The sequence below is a fragment of the Helicoverpa zea genome, chromosome 31 (genome assembly GCF_022581195.2).
Source record: "Helicoverpa zea isolate HzStark_Cry1AcR chromosome 31, ilHelZeax1.1, whole genome shotgun sequence".
Taxonomy (NCBI): Eukaryota; Metazoa; Arthropoda; class Insecta; order Lepidoptera; family Noctuidae; genus Helicoverpa; species Helicoverpa zea.
Genome location: NC_061482.1, coordinates 9123076 through 9145680, shown reverse-complemented (window position 1 = coordinate 9145680; position 22605 = coordinate 9123076). Strand labels below are relative to the sequence as shown.

The 22605-nt window shown below is 35.8% G+C and overlaps 1 protein-coding gene across 2 annotated transcripts in view; it reads left to right on the top strand.

Moving 5' to 3' along the window:
* LOC124645123 (homeobox protein caupolican) overlaps window positions 1-18650 on the top strand; it is a 45755-nt gene extending 27105 nt beyond the window's left edge. For both annotated transcript variants that reach the window (XM_047184872.1, XM_047184873.1), the window contains exons 4-5: window positions 15245-15543; window positions 15679-18650. In XM_047184872.1, coding sequence (XP_047040828.1) covers window positions 15245-15543; window positions 15679-16193 — 814 coding nt within the window. In that variant the 3' untranslated portion in view covers window positions 16194-18650. The remainder of the gene's footprint in view (window positions 1-15244; window positions 15544-15678) is intronic.
* The last annotated feature ends 3955 nt before the right edge of the window (window positions 18651-22605 follow it).

Here is a 22605-nt window from a genome sequence, read left to right as displayed (position 1 = left end):
TTAAAAAAAAACAACATTATTTCGAAAGAACTAAAGACAACGCAAATATCGAAGGCTGCTTAAATTTTACCTGCATAAAAAGAAACAGACACAAAAACGGAAGGCTTAAAATAATCACGCCAAAGATTTGGATAAGATAACAACATTGAAAAGAACCGAGGTGTATTCGTAAACAATGCTATAAAATACTGATGAATACAATGATTGAGCAACAAGTTTTTAAAAGTCTCTTGTCCACTAAACCAGAATGAGGTATTATCAATAAAAATATTCTAACTCAACAAGCAATTTAACAGTGTGACGTATTATCCCATAGGTAATCAACTTGATGTGATAGGTACCTTTAAATCTTTTTTTCACAAATCGCCTTTATTTTTTACATGATATTTTTAACGTCTATTAAAAACTTGACTTGTTTAGTAATAAAAATCAAATATAACTTTACCAGATTTATCCGACTAGTTATAAATAAACATCTGTCACTTTCAATTACACTGTCTGACAGGAAGCTTACAGGTTTCGCTTAATAGTCGTGCGATCAAAATCCGCAACTGCCAATAACGAATAAATCACCATGTCAGTCGTGAAATAACAAGCGTTAAATAACACAATTAAAATGTTGTAAAACGTCGAGGGGCGTCTCACTAATAATGAGGTAATAGAAGGTTTTGAAGTGAGCCGAGCGGTCGGCAGGTGCGACTCCAGACAACGACTCTTTCCCGATGCATATCTCACACCTTAATCACTCACGTCGGCAACAATCCGTAATGATATGTATGTACTAAATAAACACGAAAACGGACTATAATTATGTACATTTAACTATGTTACCGACTTCAAAACGTGATAGAGGTGAATTAAACAGTTTTTTATTGAATTTTTTATTCGCTTTATCAAGACTAACCAAGGTGCCTTGCTGATAAAACTATAATTAGTAGGCTTTGAAAACTAGCAGCTATTAATTCTGCCTCATATTCTATCGTGTTCTAGATAGTTATGTATGACTTCTGGTTTCACATTCGATTTAAGGCCCAGTTTACTAAAATTTATTATTTTCCTTGTATTCGAATAACATAAAACATATTATTTTATCTGTTAAACGATGTATGAACACCAGCAAAACGATCAAAGTTTCTTTCTTTAGTTCTACTTTACTAAAATAAAAATTGTGTTTATTTAAGGATAAGAATACAACAATAATAATACTAAAGTCTGACGTAAACAAGAGTTAAACAAAGTTGAAAAATGTGAGGAGAGATTTGAACTTTCTGCATGCCTGTGTAACATAAACTTGTTCGTTGCTAGCCTAATAGCTTTGTCAGACAGAGCATTCTCTATAATATTGAATATCGTAAAAAGTTTGCGTTATATTTCTCCCCATTTTTTTTTTATTAATTTACAATAGGTAATAAGCCTCAGACGTAATATTGCGCTTTAAATGTTACAATAATCGAAAATCGGCTGACTAAATACCTAATAATTTGATTTACGACTACTCAGTCTGTGAAACTAATCAGTCTAACCAAACCATTGGCAGATAGTTGGAGATAGCTTACACTATGCTAAACTGGTAATTTAGTTAAATTCGTCAAATTAAAACATTAAAATTCATGCTGCGTAATTTCACAGAAATCTGCATATCCTGATTGCTTGTACACACTCATTAATATTACTTACTTATACGGTCGATTCAAAACAAGTCGACAAATAATTTTACTAATTTATAAATAACTGAGCATACGTTGGTTGGTGCTAACCTAACGAATGTTGTAAAACCATCTGAGAGAAACGGTTAACTGCAGTAGATATGCTCATAAGCGATGGGCTCGCAAACTACGGTGTACGGCTTTAAACTCTATCTAATTATCTACGTGCCTTCAAGCGAAACGATAGTACGCGTCTAGTTCAACAGTTTGTCTGTCTGTTTATTAAATTTAATTAACATAAATCAAAGTTTACAGTCTCCACATTGCGTGAGTGTTACGTAACGCAACAGGCTTACTTAATTCACAGTTCCCCTTATGCCAACCTAGGTACCGATCAATTTAACTCCATCACTGCAAAAATATGTTTTATATATTGCAAAATTTAAGAATCATCATACGATAACGGTTATCTTTAATAAGGCTAATATGTATGTAAAATATAGGATAACATCATGGAATTATTCGGCTTACAATGAATCGTCTGTTTTAAAGATGCTATAATTTCACATGATGTTAAGATATTCTCTTATCACCCATATTGATACGTGATATATAATACGCTGAGGGCCCAGCTAAATATATTTTAAGTCCCTAATGTGAGATGGTCGCGCCGCAGTCCATAGCTGGCAGTAGCCCGTTAGACGACGGGCGACGGTCGTCAACCGGTGCGTCGTGACTGGTGTAACAACCACTGCCGACACTTCCTCTGTCCACCGACATAATTACAAACGGAAAATTCAACTACACCATACAAAAGTGTAGACGAATTTCGTTGAAGCAAGTGATAATACTCGGGAGGCGGACGCGGTCGGCACGCAGCTCACGTACCAATCTATTTGGCCCCGACCCGATATTGTGCACACAAAGTAACGATTACTCATGCCCGCCAAAGTTTATTTATGACAGGAAGAAATTGCGATTGTATTCTCTTAATGGTTATAACTTCCCAATATGACGGCGCTTGTCGATTCTCGTTTGCCTAAAATTATAGCAACATCGCTACTCAGTGGTCTGTTTCTAATTAAGATCAGAAATATGCTGTCATGATGATGATCAGAGATGTATACAAAATATTTAGTTCCTAAGTAGATAGAATGATGGTTTTGCCAACAAGTGCTAAGAATGCTTGAAACACATTGCATCTTACTTGTTAGAGTTCTGGATATTTTTTGGATATGTGTTTTGGCTCTCTTGCATTGAGGTAGGGTATAAAGTTTAGAAGGTGAACGTTTTCAATTTGTCCATCACTAACACTCAAGAGAGAAAATCTTTGAGCTTAGCGTAGTCAACGGGACCAAAACAATGAATAAGTTTATTTGCTTTATTTTATTTTAGTCTTAATTGACGAATCCTTTTAGGAAAATTATATGAAGGTACACATTTGCTAGGTCGACTATGTCTATACTATTTAGCATCTTATACCTATAAAAATATTAAAAATATTTGATATCGTTAGTCGTGTTATTTAGAGCAATTACTGTTTTCTTTTTAGTATTGCTTTATTAATATCTGCACTTTTACTCCTAAAATAACATTAATTGGCAAACACATGCATAATTCTGTTGAGAAGGATAATATTTTTATCAGTATGGCGGATCATTTCTATAACACATGAATGGTATAGCCGACCAAAGGGCTATGCGTCATCGAACGCAGTAACACGCTACGATAATAAGAGTCAGTCGAACACGTACCCTCACGTTTCTGTGTGGCCACTCCATTCCGGACATGATGTCATCGTCCACACTTGCGCAGAGGCGGCATGTACTGACACGGTGCCCGCTTCGACTAAGGCTGCAGCACACAGTTAATCGTGGATACGTGTACAGACAACGATTTACAGCACAAAGTGCCAGTCCTCCCGTGTATTACCAATCTATGGAACAATAAAGAGTACGCGCAAAGGCATATAAATGAGCGGTGGCGTATGCAAGGGACGCCGCACGTGCCATTAGTAAGCCGCGCTCGGTTCGGAGTAATTGACCGACGGGCTAATTTCATTCTAGGCGCATTGGTCGCTTCCTCTTTCCTTTTTCCTATCGGTCAGCGGCGGCCACGAGGCGAGTTGTGATCAACATCAATGTGCTTATTCAACTTAATTAAAAATAGACTCACCACTTTTACTTGAAAGCCTTAAATCTACTTAATTTCATCCTTTTCATTTATTTGATGATGATGATGATGTTGTCGAAGTTCCATAGAAAAAGAAGTTACCGTCATACCTATCAGAAACTTTCTACCAGAATGTGTGTTTAGGAACCAAGGAGATAAGTATAATTAGGTATGAATTGTAAGGTCACCCATAAACGTCCATACTCTAAATGTAAGAATTGTTACCCATTTAGAATCTGATGATGGGATCCCAAATAATTGCAGAGCAAGCATCAGATTATGGACACATGTTTTACATTTTTGTGCTTAGTTGACCATCACATGTTCTTATTGGCTGATGATGGAAATTATGAGTCTGATGATGGCACCCCAGTAGATCAATTTTGATTCATAGACGTATACGCTTTTGATCGTCATTTAAGAGCCTCACCCTTTGAGATATGTAATTTAATAATTATACATGTAGAATTCAAGGAGTCTTTTTAGGGCATTTTGTTGTTAGACCGACCTCCAAAACACAAAAAAGGCAAAAAACTTTTCTCAAAAGCATGTATGTAGATTAATGCATGTATACGTCGATGTCTTAAGGTTATCTACACTGCTGTTTGCAAGTTGGTTGCATTTGTGCTTGTTTAAAAAGAATTATTATATTGTATGTCTCTACCAGACCACGAGACCAAAGTCCAGAATTTTTGAAAGGCAAACGTGGGGCCGAAACCAACACTCTGAAGCCCTTTTGAGACAACTTTAATTAACATCATGCTGGTGGCATAAAACCAACGATTGACCCTGTATTACACTATAGAAATGTACCCAGGGCAATCCCCGGTTTAAATTATTATTATTTACTTATTATTGCTATCCTATCATCCCACTCCTAGGCAAAGCGTGGCCTCCTCATCTCGCTGTCATACTTCCCGATCCTACGAACGAGTCCACCAGTCTCGATAATAGGCGTCTACGTGGTTAAAAAGAATTTTGATCTACTTATACTTACATATTTTTTATACATTATTTAATTAGGTTAGCAAAGGCAGCACTAAATTACTTAATATTATTGAAAACAATACAGACATTTGTGGCGTTCTTAGGTCTGGTAGACTTCTTGGGTTACCTACTATAATAGATGCTTATCAACATCAAAATACTTAATTTGTGAAATAATTTCTCTATTTCTGTACTTCATACCAAAGAAAATGTGAGTGATTTTTTAATTGAATCGGCGTATTTTTAAGGCGTATATTTAATTAAACTTAACACTATTCATTTTTATCGATACGACATATTATTCTTGTTACTATTTTTAAGTTAATTGAAATTTTAATTTAAAGGTCGTTTACGTGCTAATTTTTTACTGTTACCTACAATTAAATTTATCCGTTAGTGCTCTGTCCGTTTATGTAAGAACTGGGTTCTGTATTCTCATAGACAGAATAAATGATCAAAGATGTTTTTGCGTATAAAACTTTTTTATTCACACACACATGATACACGGTGTCCCCTCAGTATAGATCAGTTTTAGCCTTTGTTGTCATGGTATCTACTGTTTATTGTGAAGAAGAAAATGAAGTTAAAAATATCAAATAATATTTAGAAACCTGTTTACAAATCATGTCCGACTAATGCTTGCTCAACAGTCCACCGTGTAGTCGATTACGTAGACATACATACGATCTGCGGTTCCTTGAACGATATAACAAGCTGGCGGTTGTACATGTTGCAGACAGTTTGTTGTTGGTATTGGTCATGTATCGGTCTTGCGTGTCCAGCTGAATGTACATATGTAGCGTGTTAAACATAAGTGCAACGATAATAGACGCCGTAAAACGCAGTATGTTAGAGAAAGGCAATATTTATAGAAATAGTTGCACATATCTTCTCCTTGCAGGCTTATGATTACCTACTTAACGTACTTACTTCGTTCATTCCTTGTTATTTTTAACATAAATGCAGTAAAATCAAAGGTAGTATTAATAAACATATTGTCACTGGTATGGAAAGCTTAGTAACTAATTGACAGTTATAACTGAGGCCAATGTAAATGTATAAAAAAATAGTTATGTACTTATTCGTTTGCCTAAGTTACGTTTTAATGAGGTCTTATTTTTTCAAGATTAATTGAATCTTAGTTCCTATATTTTATCTGTGTGACACATTGAACTGCCATGACCATTACAAAACACGTTAGGCATTAAGAAATATTTCAATATTATTAGACGACAATTTCGACGTAAAATTATAATTGCAGAAGGCGATCTGCTCAACAAATATCTTAGAAAGTTTATATTCACAGTATTGTTCAATATGACTTATTATTGGAACTCTATGAAAACAGAAGGTATCTAATTATAAAAACCTATACCAACATACATATTTGTAATCCTGAACATAACGGAATAATTAAATAAACATGTTTTGCCGTTATAAGATTTTTTTTCTTTGCTACTAACAATGTAGGTACCAAGAGGACAAACTCCGTGCCCAATGTTGTTATTTTAATGAAAACTGCAGCCACCGGTATTGAAATCTGATAAGAGTTTTAAATATCATGCTAAATAGCAAATGCTTTTTAATCATCTTATTTTGTGAACTCAAGGAAATTTATGGAACCTAAATATTAACGATGTTAATTTCATATTGAAAATAATATTTGACTATACCCATTAAACGTTGTCGTAGAGTGGACGAGGCAGATAAAACAAGTACTTAAGTCAAGATAAACCCATGCAACTTGACCAATAAAGAATTCACTGATCACGAACAGTGATATTACGCAACGAAAATCGTAGGAATTGTTGCGAAACAATGCCTGCTGACCGTATAAAATTCAATGTTCTCATCGATATTAATAATATGTCAGTAATAAAATGAGACGTGACCCCTGATAGCAAGTGAACCGTGGTCACGACACTTAATTTTCACTAGTTTATACGTTCTACATAAGGCGTCTTGTGAGGTCCAATACGACTATCGCGCCGTCAGTGGCGCCACCGCAGAGCACAGCGACAAACGAGGAACATGTTAAGGCCTGGACAGACAACACATTATCAGATGTGCGAGATCTACTGTAGTCACAAACTTTACCAATTTACGTAAATCTCCTTTGTAAAATATTACCTCCTACTCTGTTAATTAGTCCCTTATTACCATTCTCTTCTCCAGTTAACTAGAACTGGTCATTTTGATTAAGCGTTAACGTTTTTTGTAAAGTCAAATGTACCAAAACGCTTAATGAAATTCTCAACGTGATTTAGTTGTAGATTTTTCTTTCGCGTTTCAATTGCCTCTATTATTTAATAGCTCAGCAGTGGCTGACTAATGAATTTTTGTAAATTCCACGCTCTTAAAAAGTCGATATCGGAGCATTTAAAACAAATGCTGTAATTCTTGTACTCGAAACTTCTTTTGGCCACGTTCAAAATGATTTGAGTATTCAAATGTAGACATGAAGTACCCTCTCGTGTATTAGCCAGCTTGCATCATCTTCCATCTCGGAATGTCCAATTATGTATTAGTGATCTAACTGCGCCTTTACACTTCCATGTAGGTAAATGTTCAACAGTTGATTGACGTTTGATAAATAGCATGTGTTGACATCTTCCTAGTGAGAGTTGAGCATTGATAAGTCTTTGGGAGGTCGTAAACAAATTTACAACAACAAAATAAACATGACAATTTATCGATTCGATAAAATACTGTGTGGTATTTGTTGATTTGATATATGTTTGACTTGATGCCATAATTATATTTTTATTGTTCATAACCACCGATTACCATTTACAATACCTGCTATACCATTATGAATCTTATCAAATATATTTTATTTTAAATTAAATATATTTTATGATAAAAGTCCTTGTATAAATAATCGGAATTGTTTTCTATAATATTACTTTGATAATAAAACTATAATATACTTATTGTTCACAAGATCCAGTAAATAGTGATAAAAGATTAAATATAATAATGCAAACTAGCACACGTACAGGTAATCAAACAAATAACTTATATGAGTATATAAATATCGTTTAAGGGACACATAATATCAACAGCAAAATAGCATTAATACTTGCAACCATAATTTACAGCAAATAATCGTATCACTATCATTTATATTCGTGGCCAGTTTCTTACACAAGGCACTATAAATACTATGTAAACGAAACAAAAGGAAGTTTCAGTGAACACCGCAATTACTGATAATATTTACTGATAATATGAAACTATTGACAGGTTTTTTAGGGTTTTATTCCGTTGTGAATGTGCATAACTGGTGAACTTAATTCAAGGAAGTTTAAGTGTTAGTTTAAGCGATTCCAATCTGTAAAAAAACGATGTAGGTACCTAAAATGTAGACGTGTACCTACAATTAGACTGGGTTTCTTCCTAAATATAATACAAATTAATGATTTGCGATGCCTCCGGGTCTTTATCTTATCAACTGAGCTGCAGTTTTTTTTAAATCACCTAACAAGCCCTAGTGTCAGAGTTTTCTCAAATTCGCCCGCAGGCCTCTGACGTGGAATTGTAACTAATGAGTTGGGGACGCCGGCTTCACACAATTTTGTGACGTTAACTATAAATGAAGTATCTCGACTTAGCACGCGTGGTTGTCGCAATGCCGAATGTTGATTCGACTGTCGTCGTGCTGATTTCCGCGCCGGCCAATGGTCTTATGACCAAGGCCTTCAATCAAGGATCAACATTTTAAGAGGCTCTCTCAAGACTGACTCAAAAGGCAGTACTCCTTCAAGAGACGCGTATTGTGAGGTTTCTTTCTCTGAAGATCACTGGTAGCTTGAACACTATTTCCGGTATAGCTGGTCACTTGGTGGTTTTTTGCACTCTTGCACGTTTTTTTCTTTGAAAATTTGTTAATACATTTATGTTATTTTTTCGATCCATTAATTAATTAGGATAAAGTATGCAATTCTACATAGTTAATACAAAAACATACTTTTTGCTAATAAAAAACTTTCTTAGCTTCGTACTATTCAATGAGAACCCATCTAAAATATATTTTCCATCTAAATTATAATTCTATGTGGTATTTTTGTAACAGTTCCAATAACCCATTAATAAAGTAGACTAGTTCATTTATGCTACTTAAGATAACCCGAAATACACGCGGTCATAGCGCTGCTACGATAACTATGTAAAATAAATGTTACCTTAAATGTAGATGACAGCGCTTACTCGAGTACCTACCTATACATATATAAAAAATCGCTACCGTACTTTCTACAGTACATTTGTGCTTTTGATCTAAACATTTGTGCATTTATAACTGGAGTTTTTGTGACCCTTGAGAATGTGAAACAAAGACTCCATAGATTAGATAGAGGCAAGCTTAACTCATTGTCATTGGAATTGAAAGAGATTTCATTCTAGATTAATCATTGGGTCATTTGTTCTAAGAGCTACTTAATGTATTGTGAGTATAGAGTAACATTATTTATATCAGATATCAGTTACAGAGACCACTTTAAATGTTGGAAACTTCGTACTAATATTATTATGAAAATTATAGGGCAATTAGTACATACGCTCAAAACGAGTACTTAGGTAGTTTTGATGCTGAAGAAACTTAGACAACTTTTACACGTAGATCAGGTATGAGTAATAACTAATGTCCAATTATTGTTTATGTGTTGCCAGTTCGAATCATCTGTTAATAAATGTTAGAAGGAGATCATATATGAAGGTATTATTGAATATACCAAATTACCTTTCCGTGGTAAATATAGATATGAATGTAATTAAAATATAAGTCTTGAATGTTTCTGTCCGGAACCGGAACGAATAAATAGGCATATTTTTACTTTTTTTATTTATTCACAGTTTTTTTAGTTTCCTAATTAAGTTAATGCCTATTAATTGTATTCTGCAGACTAAACAATCGTCCGACAGTTGACCCGTTGGTTGACAGTTTCGTTTTAAAGAAAATTAGGACAGTAAAAATTATTAGGACAGTTTTATGAGTTCTTGCCTTTTTTATAATAAAAATAATACGAATTTCCACGGTGGTAACTTAACTATCGTGTAACTAGTTTTTTGAACGATTAAGATTGATAGATTGATACCTAAAATTTAAAACAAAGTAATGATTGTCAACGAAACAGGTACCTGGTTTTTATTATTTTCAGGATTCAGCTTTTGGAGAATAAAATTGTGCAACAGCCAGTTACAACGCCATAGAATGTAACATAAATGCTTAACATGTCCTTACTTAAGTTACGTAGTGCACTAAAACCCCTTCCAGTCAAAACAGCTCATGATAAAGTTCCAAGTCCGACATTGTTAACACAGTGCACGTCACAAAGCTCACTAACTTCAACAAACAGCTCGCTTGATAACATTTCACGTATTATTTTGACTTTAACAATCTCCACAACAATTACTTACTTCCAGTATGAAAAGCGTATAAATCCACTGGCACTCACTTAGATTTCAATATCTTATGCGAACAGTAATGTTGTTGTTATAATTGTTAAATTAATTAAAACAGCTTTGTGTTACTGTATCACATACATTAATACTTTATCAACTACGCAAACGGACAGGGTCAAGACACAAGTTTAACAGAAAAATAATTTGCCACAGATAATGGACACAATTTATGCCTTGTTTTTGTAAAGTTTCGTCTCGACACAAGAGCAGATTGATATTATGGAAAGATTTAAAACAATAATTATGTTGTTTAAGCTGCGGTACATTTAAATAAACATTCTGTTGTTGAGCCCGAGCGCTGATTATGACCACACTAGAGTTCTGCCTCAATGCAATAAAATTTGCAACGAAGTAATCCGTCAGAAAAACTAAAGTTATCGACATTAGTTAGTACTCTACGTATAACTCCATGACTGACAAAAAGTTGGTAAATGACCCCTGTTTCATTTGATCCGTTCTTCAAGACATACGGAAGATCGAAGGGGCAGACACGTCTCATATTGGAGACCGCGTTTTGATAAACGTAGTTAAGTATGTTTGATAAACGTAGGACGTTCTGCTGCACGGGGTCCGACGATTTGAAAAAGGTGAGATAGTTATGGCTGGCGCACGTTGGGTAGACCCCAACGTGCATTTCAAAAACCAACATAATTATTGCTTGCCTATAAGTAATAATTGTAATATGTATGGACTGTGTCTGAAATAAATGATTTACCTATTTTATTATAAGTAAATCATATTTGCTTGATCACATACACAATTTGTTCAATTACAAACTCCAGATGTAAGAAAGAGGAGACGTAGAATACATATTTACTTAACGTTACATATCACCGGAAATGGGAAACCCAAGTAATTTGAAACCCGAAAATGAAAGCAATTTAAAACGTTACCCCCTATTACAAAAACAAAGATGGCGCAACCGAAGTACCGGTGCGGTGGTAAGTTTACGCTTCGTTTGTCACGTAATATGCGCCGCCCAAGCCTCTAGATAACACGCCCTTTAACCACCTTAGTGAACGATTGGCCCTCATTACAACCACCTCCGCCGAAAATATTCGTTAGGTAGCCCCATACACCGGATTGTTACAGTCATACCTTGCGATTAATGCGATCATATACGGTTTAGGCTGTAAAGCGGCTCTCCCCCTGGCCGCAGTTGTTTCTATTAGGGGTTTTTGTGCATGAAGCTGACCAATTAGTCGTCGGATAGCATGTTCGGGTGGCAGCTATCGGCTAACATGGACGCGTGCGGTTCGCCGTAATAGCGCGTTGCCGGCTCGTAATGTGTTTTTGGCGTGCCGCGCCCCCAGCCACCCTATCTACCCACCAATATTTAGGACCTGTATCGTACCTTTTAAAACTTCGTCCATAACCCGAGATTGGTCGTTGCGTGCGCCCATTCCTATATTACGACGACGAATAATTAACTTTATCAGATACTATTTTTACGAACTCCATAATTTACGAGTAGCATGACAGACTTATTTTAATTTTAAAAAGCGACAGTTTCTTGTTCAATTCCTATTTATGCATCCAAAAAATCTGTTCATAATCCAATAATCAGTTTTATTTCAAAATCTAAATTTTATTTCAAAATCGAAATAAAATTCCAGAAGATTAACACCAAATATGGTTTGGTCCCTAAGCTTCGACTAGGTAATAGAAATATGATACAACTCCGTAGAACAAAATCAAATAGGTTTTTATACACACAAAAAGTGTCACCATGTATTAAGTGTGTCTTTTAAATTTCATAGATGTTGGATTACAATGTTGACGAAATCTATGAAGCGTAAGAAAAAGGTGTACCTACATCTATTAACTCACAAAATATGGCACCGTGTAATTTTATATGGGTGCAGGCGATGTCATTGGTAAATTCAAACTGTAAGAGAGACACTATATCAGGTTAACTTGTCTCTAAGCTACGTCAAGTTAGTTGGGGCGGTAGGGTCACTCAAACAAAAATTCTGATCGTATACGGTTACGATGTGTAGTAGGATTCATTAAAAAAATATTTTTTGTGTAGTCATAGCATGGAAACTTACTAATGTGTTATTTTATTTGTTTTAGATAAATCTATTGCAAACTAAATTTTCATTACTTGAATACAATGATATAATTTATCATAAACGCGTAACACTTGACCTGGCTGTGGTATGTGATTGACTTAAAATTAAAGACATGAGGATTAGGTATCAGTTGAGAACTCTTTTGACGGGTTTTGAATGTAAATATAACTCTATTTTCTATTATTAAGCTTTGCCGAAAGATACCACAGACAGCTGTCCTTTTTCGGACTGTATTAATAATACTACTTAAATACCTCTAAACTGTCGCAATGTTTGCACTCGCTAATAGCAAGCTCAATTTAGCCCAATAATATAAATTGATTTTATCGGTTTAGGCGAACCACATCACCGGCAAATCAGGACGCCGGCACCGCATTATCCCAAAGCCCATTAGCATTAGCAATACATAGTCGTGTTAACAAACTTATTCTAATATTAACTATTTAAACATCATATTATTGCACGCACACGAATCATAAGAGAAGTTTGCTCCACAACGAAAAATCCTAGAGCAAACTATCCGCAATCCTTGCAGTTACATAAAAATAGCGTAATCGCAAAACACTCCATCGAGTTTTTGCTCATTTTAAGATGCTGTTTTGCGTAAACGGTCTAATTAGACACGACAGAAACATGTGCAATGAAATTTTAGATCAGTCGAGTACATTCGAGCTAGTTGTGCGACCGGCAAACATTGCACTTTTATAGTGGAGACTAGGCGCCGGCCGCCGTCGCAACATTCTTGATTTTGTATTTCTTTTTAATAAACGATCTATTATTTTTAACTTTCTTACATGTCAGTAATAGTATACTAAAGTTGAGATATTATGACTTTTTACAACTTTGGTTAATAAATCTGAGTACTTTTATGGTCTTGGACTCCTCCTTTGAATATTTCAGGAAAGCTTATACATATATGTATATTGATAGGTTTAGACCATATAAAGTTCAGTGGGTCGCTAATGTGCTTTGGTGGTGATTTTTTTATGATAAGTTTCTAAGACGGCTTACCTTTTCGATTAGATAAAAATAAACATCTGAATTCAAATTATCAGAGTAGGTAAGTGGCAAAACAATAATGCCAATATCTAACCCAGACGTACGGTACACAAGGGACCGTTGCGGTTCATTCTTAACCTTTATTTCATTATTATGACTTCCAACTCACGCACGCCCTGGTCCGCCCGCTTTTACGACGACCTATGACTCTACAACATAATCTGACCATTCTTAGAGGTGTAAACGAGTATGCCAGAAAACGTCACTCTAATTCATAATTTGATATTTCACGATTTAAAAAGACTCCCGTTTCCCTTGCAAATGTATACATTAGCTCCAAATTATGAGAATGCTTCGAAAACACCTAGAAAAAAATGCAAATGCAGTTCATTAATGCAATAAACTAGCAATCGAGCATAAAATTTAAATAACTGAATGAACCGCAGCACCATCGGATTACTTTAATAATAACGACAGACTGTACGAGCAATATTTTTGTGTTTATCTCATTTTTATGAGTTTAAGTAGGAAGCATGAGGTGGCGCGAGAGATAGGGATTTAATTGAAGGCGAGGCGTCGCTCGGTGTGAGAAGGGTGGATACCCGCAACCGCCCGCCAGGGCGCTAGCACGCCGCGGGGATGGCAAAATAATAAAAAAATGAAGCTTGCGGACCGATCCCCCGCGAGCTCGGATACTGTGACAGTGGCACGCCGTGGATAAATGAAGCTCTTTTTGTTTGTAGAATACGCCTAAGCTTGGCGTCGCTCCACTTTCGTATTGTCACTCGAATTCTATGGATGTTAGTTCATTCATAGCCTGCTTCGCGAAGTCATTAAGTTTATTTTGCAAGTTTGCCTTGGTCATATTTAAATTATCATAGTCGTCAAAGAAGCTCTTTATTTGATAGTTAGTGTTAACAACTGTTCGTAACAACGGAAAAGCAATAAAATCATTTTCTAACATTTTCAATAAAGGACGTTGTGCTCAATGGTGATGGGATCGGCGAGAATTAAGTCAACAACAAACTTACTTAACAATAGAATGTACTAGTTCATTATGTAAGTTCTCTACATGATTTGCAACCTTATCTCTGACTCTAAAGATTCAAAGTTGATCGGGTACATTGAACGACAAGGGGCGCTGCCCGTCACTTTTGCGATTTAAGTGACAGTTTTATTAATTTCGCACCACTCATCCCTATTTTCCACCCTACTCTATCTACGATAACGTTGCAGACAAAGCATATGGTGCAGGTTTCCCCACAAGTCCTGTAAAAACATAAATATACTTTCGTCGTTTTTGATTACTCAAAAAGTAAAATAATATAAAGCAAAAATAATTTTAAAAAAAAATTCAAAATATCAAGGCAAGAGTAAAGCTTCGTACAGCTTTGTACGTCTAAAACCACGTTTTGAAGGAATGTGATCCGAATGTCGATACCTGAAGGTTCGAGAAACCTTAACTTTGCGAGTTAAAAATATGTTATAATAATAATGTTTGACATCTACATGTTTAGAACTAAAAAGGAAACATAAAGATCAGCATCATATTATAGGACACAATTCAAATAATGGCGCATGGTCCACCAACAAATGCGTACGTAGCTGTGTCTGAGATAAGCTGCAGCTTAACGCTGGCGCAGCAGTCGATGGCTTATCTCGATTTCAATTATTATGCTGACGCTTTCATTGGTTCTGTGTGGCGATCACGGAGAGACCGGGAGGGCGCGATAGGGATTGGGGCGGTCTCGATTCACGTTATCTGAAATCTCGCCCAAATCGGACTATGCCATTATACGGTTGATTATGTTCTAAAAATTTACATTCACGTCTTCGTAGTCACTTTGTTTAATAAACTTTAAGTTACACTCACAACAGTCATTAATCTGTTTTTTGTATTAGGTATGGAATGGACCTTAATGGCGCAAGAAGAAAAAATGCGACAAGAGAAACTACGAGCACCTTAAAAGCATGGCTAAACGAGCACAAGAAAAATCCTTACCCAACGAAGGGAGAGAAGATAATGTTAGCTATCATCACCAAGATGACGCTGACGCAGGTGTCGACGTGGTTCGCGAACGCGCGCCGCCGCCTCAAGAAGGAAAATAAGATGACGTGGGAACCGAGGAACAGGGTCGATGACGATGACAATAATAATGATGATGATGACCACAAAAGCAATGATGGCAAAGATGGACTAGGTATGTATTTTAAACTTTAGCTTTTAACTGGTCAGATAACCAACATATTTCTTATATGTTTACCGACGGGCGGCATTGTGTTTTGTTGTATTGTGACCTGCAAAAAATCTTGTCTCAAAACAGTTTCTCTTTTAGATGGGAAAGACTCAGGAACGGGGTCTAGCGAAGATGGAGATAGACCACAACAGAGATTGGATATGCTTGGGCAAAGAACGGAATCAGAATGGTCAGAATCTAGAGCTGATAGCGGTCCTGAATCACCTGAACCCTATGAACGACCTATTCACCCAGCGTATCAGCACTTACCTTCACGTGCTCCACCCGGCAGCACCCCAGCATCTGCTAAGCCAAGAATATGGTCACTAGCGGACATGGCTAGTAAAGAAGGTGAAGCCCCAGCACCGCCCTCTCCAGCATCGGCGTTCTACCAGTCAGCAGCTGCGGCTGCGGCTGCTCGCCTCGCCCACCCTTACAGCCGACCTGAACTATATCGAGGCTTGTATCCCCCAACTCACCCGGCGGACGTGGCTCTACTGGAGTACTCTCGTTCGCTGGCGCTAGCTGCGCCCGCGCCCGCGCCGCCCGCTCCTTCGCCGTCCTCATCGTCCACATCGTCGCTGGCCGAACCTCCACCTCCACCGCGAGCCTGACCACAAGCCCCCCGCCCGCCGCTGGCGCATCGACAATAATTTCGATCTCCTACGAAGAGTGCCGCGAGGGTGACTCAGCCTGTAAATACCGATAGACTAATATAAATATGTATACATACGTATAAATACGTGATAATAATTATTATGCACCGGTAGAGAAGCTTAGATTTGTGATAGTGGACACATGCGAGCGGTGTGCCACCTGCCACCGCCCGCGCCGTGAGGTTGACAACTCGCAAACGACGTCGACGCTGCGCCCGCGCCGACCGACCGACAATACTAGGTGCTATACAAGTTGGACCTTGCGACACATTGCTGTAGTTATTATTGGAGGTGGATAAACGAAGTGATTTCATTCAAAAATAGGTATTAATATGTGTTAAGTTTCTATACATAGATAAAGAACACTGTTTTAGATTATTATTTGTATGTAGTGTAAATTATTATTTCAAATATTCTACTTATATTTAGTGCCTAATTACGTCCAGTGTTTTCTATTGTTTGATAGTTTCTTAAAAAATCTAACATTCGAATTTTAATATTTATTGATACGAGGTCAGTAGTATAACGAGTCGTTAATATAAGTTCTTACATCTACAATATATCAATAATTTATATCAGATTTGGTGAGTTTTTCGAAAAATCTGTATAGTTTTTTCTAGTCAGAAGACTATAATTGTCTGTGTTAAACATAATTGAAATTACATGCCTATTTCTAATTCATCAACTTTAATTACTAACGGTGAGTTGCACCATTTTGCTATAACGATAACCAAAGCGTTTTCCGTTGTCAATTCGCGATTTGACCAATTACATGGCTGGTTATGGTATGGTTATTGTTTTAGTTGTACCGTGTAACTCGCCCTAAATAATTTTCATTAAGTAGGGCTGGCATAAACAAGGTAACTCCTGCGGTCCATTCTCACACAACACCAATGTTTATTGAATGTTGGATTATTTTAACAGCTATCTACCAGACAAGAAAAAGAAAATAAAAAATTGTGTAGCATCAGAATTAGTGTACCCACCTATTATTATAAAGTAGGTAAAGTGAAACACTTTTGAACCATGTGGGACCAACGAAACGTGAAATGCGGAAGAGAGTTGGGCTTCCTGCGAAATTAAAATAATTAGACTCCAAATAAAAGTTATTCATTGCTGTAATACATAATTGTAGAAAATTTATTGTCACAATTAAAATATTTAGCATTGCCGTTAACTTTTGTTCGCTAACGGCAGAACATTATAAAAGTTAAACAAACCGTATTTGTATTACACATGAGCGTCTAGGTACCTAATTTACATTTTCTTTTGTGCCAACTTAAACTTTAATTGCTTTTAACTTGTAATTAGTGTATTTTTATTAGTTTTTGGATGTAATTGGTGTTCAATATTTCATTTCAGGTACCCTTTGCATAGGTATTGCGATTGTTTGACCCTTTTTTAAGGTATAGAACCTTAGATCTAAAAAGCTAAATATTATTAACATTTTCATTGCAAATTGGATATACTTTATATTTACTTTACTACTACTTTTTGGATATACTTATAACTTTTTAACCAGCATTACTTCAACTTAAATAGGTATATTGATATAAGACCTATAAACAGTACAGCATATTTATGCTTCGATTTCGGATCTGCCGTCCTCTTACAAGTAATGCAAATATAGATCGGAATAAATATATGAAGTGGAGGAAGATATTCATAAACCCGAGCTGTTTCGGTGATGATGCGCTTTCGTAATCCCGCTGCAGCGGTAGACGTAATTCACATTCAATATCCACCGCGTTGCCAGCCCTACTCGAATTCGTATCATCTATAGCATTTACACAACATTCGTCTTCATAGCAATTTGTCATAACTTCATAAAAATGGCCTTGTATAGATGGAAACAATAAATGAATATAAATTATCATCATCGATTTATTTCAAAACATTGTATAATATTTTCTTTTCAATATTGTAGAGACTGAAAGTCCAAAATTGAGTCTATAGTTTTGTACATACGTCACTGTTGTAAGTATATATTGTAATAATAACGTGAGTATTTAAGAGAGGTAAATGCAATAATTTTTCTGTATTAGAAATCCTGTTGATGTAAATAAAAACACGGATGGAAGACGTGATTCTTCAAGGTAGTTATGTAAACAACGAAAATATGTGTATTCGACTATAAACGACATACGAATATCTTAATGACAATGTATATTTTTTATTAAACAACAAGTACTTACATTTCTGAATTCACATTTACTGTAATTATTGTAGTGTCAGTGTCATTCAGAAAACTGTAGTGTCAGAATTTATTGTATTATAATTGGGTTAAGTTAAAAAAACAAATTAACTGTTGATAAAATTATTACATGTTGTCTAATTTTGTTAGCTTCAAACGTCTTTTAACCGTTTTCCCAGAAAGGTGTGTGAATAGATGCAATAAAATTTAATACAGAAATATTTTTTGGTTGTTTCAATTATATCTCACAATCATGAGGTACATCCCTATGTTACGTCTATAATATTGATAAAGGATATTAAAGCATTAATTGTTGTATTTCTGTTATAACTATGGTGATCCAGTATTCAAGATCAGGTGCAACAAAAGGCAATCGAATTATGATGAAAAAATATATACTTATGCTTTGCATATGCCTATTATTTTTCTTAATAACTTATAAACAGGAAAGATTTGTTGCGAAGTTACACTATCTCCGGGTGACATAGGCTATACTTTTTGCGAGTACGTGAAGAAGGTCCCCCTTAACGCGGGTGATTAAATACAAACACAAAGTTCAACTGACGGCGACTTTGAAATGTTAGAAATTTTGAAATGTTTGACTATGACGGCGTTTTACCAAAACAAAGAAGTAAAGTATACTTATAGGTAAATTATAGTTTCATGATGGCGCTGAACACGAATAGTGGCACTGAATACAGTGATGGGGTTGCAGCAGAGCTTGGAATACGTAGGGAAAATACTTCATACTAATATTAAAGAGCAGAAAGTTTGACCAAAACCTACGAAACAGATTTTAACTAGGTGTGTATGTTTTATGTGGGTTCAACAACAAATAATCAAAACACGCTTGTGGCACAGTTATTATGAAGTCAACCTGGACAAAATAATATCTTCTTACTATGATATCACCGAGAGCTGTATTAACCGGTCCAGGCTAAACCAACTTTACTTTAACGTTCGATTGTTCTACGAGTTGACCTACTGACATTTGAGTTCTCACACATAAACTGTAGATGTAAAAAAATCCAGTACCTATCGCTATGGTTCATATTACCTATACGTAAATATATACAAAAGTATATTCCTATTCTATATTTTCTGGAACAACGATTAAGTACCGATAATACAGTTACACTCACAATCACCCTAAACTTACTGCCGTACTAACCTTACCGTTAAACCTCTTTAGTTTTATTAAATTGTTTTTTATCTCTCTCTTCCTCCCTACAAATTAGAACAGTTTTATTCTTTTTTGTTACCATTGCTCATTTATTGTAACGTCCTGAATCGCTTCAATCATATGCTTACTCTGACGTTTATTGGAGAATCACTGACTCCTAAGTCACAGGCACATGCCTAGTTTAGGAGCCAGAGTTTAATGTTTTACAAAACCTATAATTTATGCCTAGTCTTTACGGATGTTAATGTTGTGATGGCTTTTGGTGAAAATAAAGAATTTATTTATTATTTATTTATTTATTATTTAATCCGTTTAAGATTCACACATAAATTCAAATAAGTGACACCGTAATCTAATGAATATATAAAGTAGAAAAATGCTATATCATCATGCTATAGATAGACCATCATACTTATCTACAAGCCCCTGATTACCAGGAACGCTTATTTCCTTAACAATGTAGGTACCTACCTATGTATGTTATAGTCACCCAGTTAGGAAGAAATCAGCTCATAATCTCCAGTGGACTGTCCATGACCACACAATAACCAATCAACGTCGGACTAACGATGAAATTATCGGAAGTAAATTTCGACTTATAGAAGCTTTTAAATCGCTCATTAATACAATGCCAATGAGTCATATGAACCGATACTACTGTATGAAAAATCCTTCAAGTATTACGACTTAAATAAGACACAGCCTTACTTATAAACGTAAATTAAATATAAGTAATACTTAAGGGCTGTTTAAGAAAATTCTTACTTATAAACGTTGCTTAAGCATGTCTTAACTAACATTTAATCACTACTTAAGAATTTAAGTAGTGATTAGATAAAATGTTGCTTAGAAGGTGATTAGAGATTTTATAAATAAGGGGGTTAGCTTTTAATCAGTAATAGTTGTAAAAGTTAAAAAAATGTTCATTCTTTTCATCAATAACATCAGTACAAAATAATTAACCTTTTGGTTGGTTGTATTTTTCTATACCTACAAAAATGGATTGCTGACGAGTTTGTTTCTAAACTTCTTTTTCCAGCAAAAGAAGAATGAAGTGATGCAATTTTCTTTCTTACTGTAAATTATCCATTGTCCATACAGCTAACTGGATACAATATACCTATTCTATGTGGTTTAACGATTCGGTATGATTTTATGTCAAGTACTTTGGAACACTGATACAGCTAGTCTATTTGGAGCGTCTTCTTTTAGTGAAAGAAGATAGTAACTACCTACATATGCAGCTTCAAAAGGTAAAGTGGAGCATAAACATATCAGTTTATAATACTTCATATATGAAGGTATACAATGTTAGAACAGTCACTATATCTAATTATGATGACTACCCTTGACCAGTAGTAAATCTACTTACTAAAGTGTAACGATAAATCAATCAACGATTACCGGGACACTCGTATGGTAACAGTATAGCTCATCGCGCCATCCGCCCAATTAGACATCAAAGCATTTCAGCAGTAAACACTTTATTATGAAAGTGCACAAATTTTCATGAACGTAATTGGGCCGAAGTCTAACAAAATACGCATAAATCATCGATGCAGAGTGCTTTGATGTGACCGTGTCCGGAGTGACGTCACACCGCCGTCTGATATGTCGTACATTCATTATTTGCTCACGTATACTAGATGAAAGGCAACCACAATATAAATAAACAAATCGTGGAACAGCCTATGGCAACGTTGAAAGAACTTCATCACAGAATTAGGTACAATGGAATTTGTGCACTCGAATTTTGTTAATAATTTTCAATTAAACTGTTAACGGTTCAATTATCATAAATTTCATGTTATCAAGTGTTATAATAAAATAAGAAAAGTTAATGTAAACAAAAAATAAAGGCGAAAACTAAGAAGTGCTAGCGGTGCAACGCTGATGTTATCTCTTTGAATATTCGATGAACTTGTAACAAAGCCGCTAAATTATTGAAAACCCCCAAGTCCAACGAAAACACAGTTTTCTTAAAACACAGTTTTTCATGAATTTTCTGTCATACAAACTTGTCTAACCGTTGCCCATTGAACAAAAAGGAAACATTTTTTTGTTTGCTTGTACCTTACTGGTTCCTACTATTGAACCGACTTGAAAAACTATTTCATTGTTGAAAAGCTACGCTATACCCAAATAATACTGGCAATTTTTTTTCTGGGTGCGGGCAAAAATTTCACCCGGGTGTAACCGCGGACAAATAGCTATAAGTAAAGGCTTTGCTTCTAGAAAGTACTAATGACGGCATTCTTCTTCTTCTTCTTTCATGTCGATTACAGGTCTTACAGTGACACTACAGTTTGCCAGCCCAATATCGCCCAGCGCCCAGCCCACAGCGTGAGCACGGTCGGACGCGCTCATTAGGTCCTCCCGCGAGCAAGTTTCAGGGCACAGTGCACAGCAGCCCCGCCCTCGCACCCAAGGTCCACCCCGTCCGCGAAACCCCACCTGAACCGATTGTCTTTGCTCCGGCCGACCTGACAAGTCAGAGAATGACGGCATAAAATGTAATTCAATAGAATTAGCAATTGGGTTCCATCGAGAATACATAAAAAGTAGATTCAACATGTTGGATCCAAAGAGAATGATTCTGTTTATGATGTCGGCGAACTTGGATCTTATGATGTTAAATATTATCTGGGTAAAGCCACGACTTAAAAAGAGAGAATAAGGTTGCGCAAACGAAAGGAGATACTTTCTCAATGCAAAAAGGATTTTGCAGGGAAGCGAGCTTGGATCGCGTGCCGTGTATGTTTCCTGACAAACTCATGATATTCAGTGCGAATCGCACTGTGCGATAGGCTTAATGTGTGTATATTTCAATTTCTGTATAATTTTTCAATGGTACGATCATTCTGAAGTGAGAATTAACCTACTGCTAGTTTATGCGAATGTCAGATTAAATATCTTGAAACATTTTATTTATGTATATTATTAAATATTATTCTAATTATGTTGACAACCTACATTCGTGATACAATAACGGC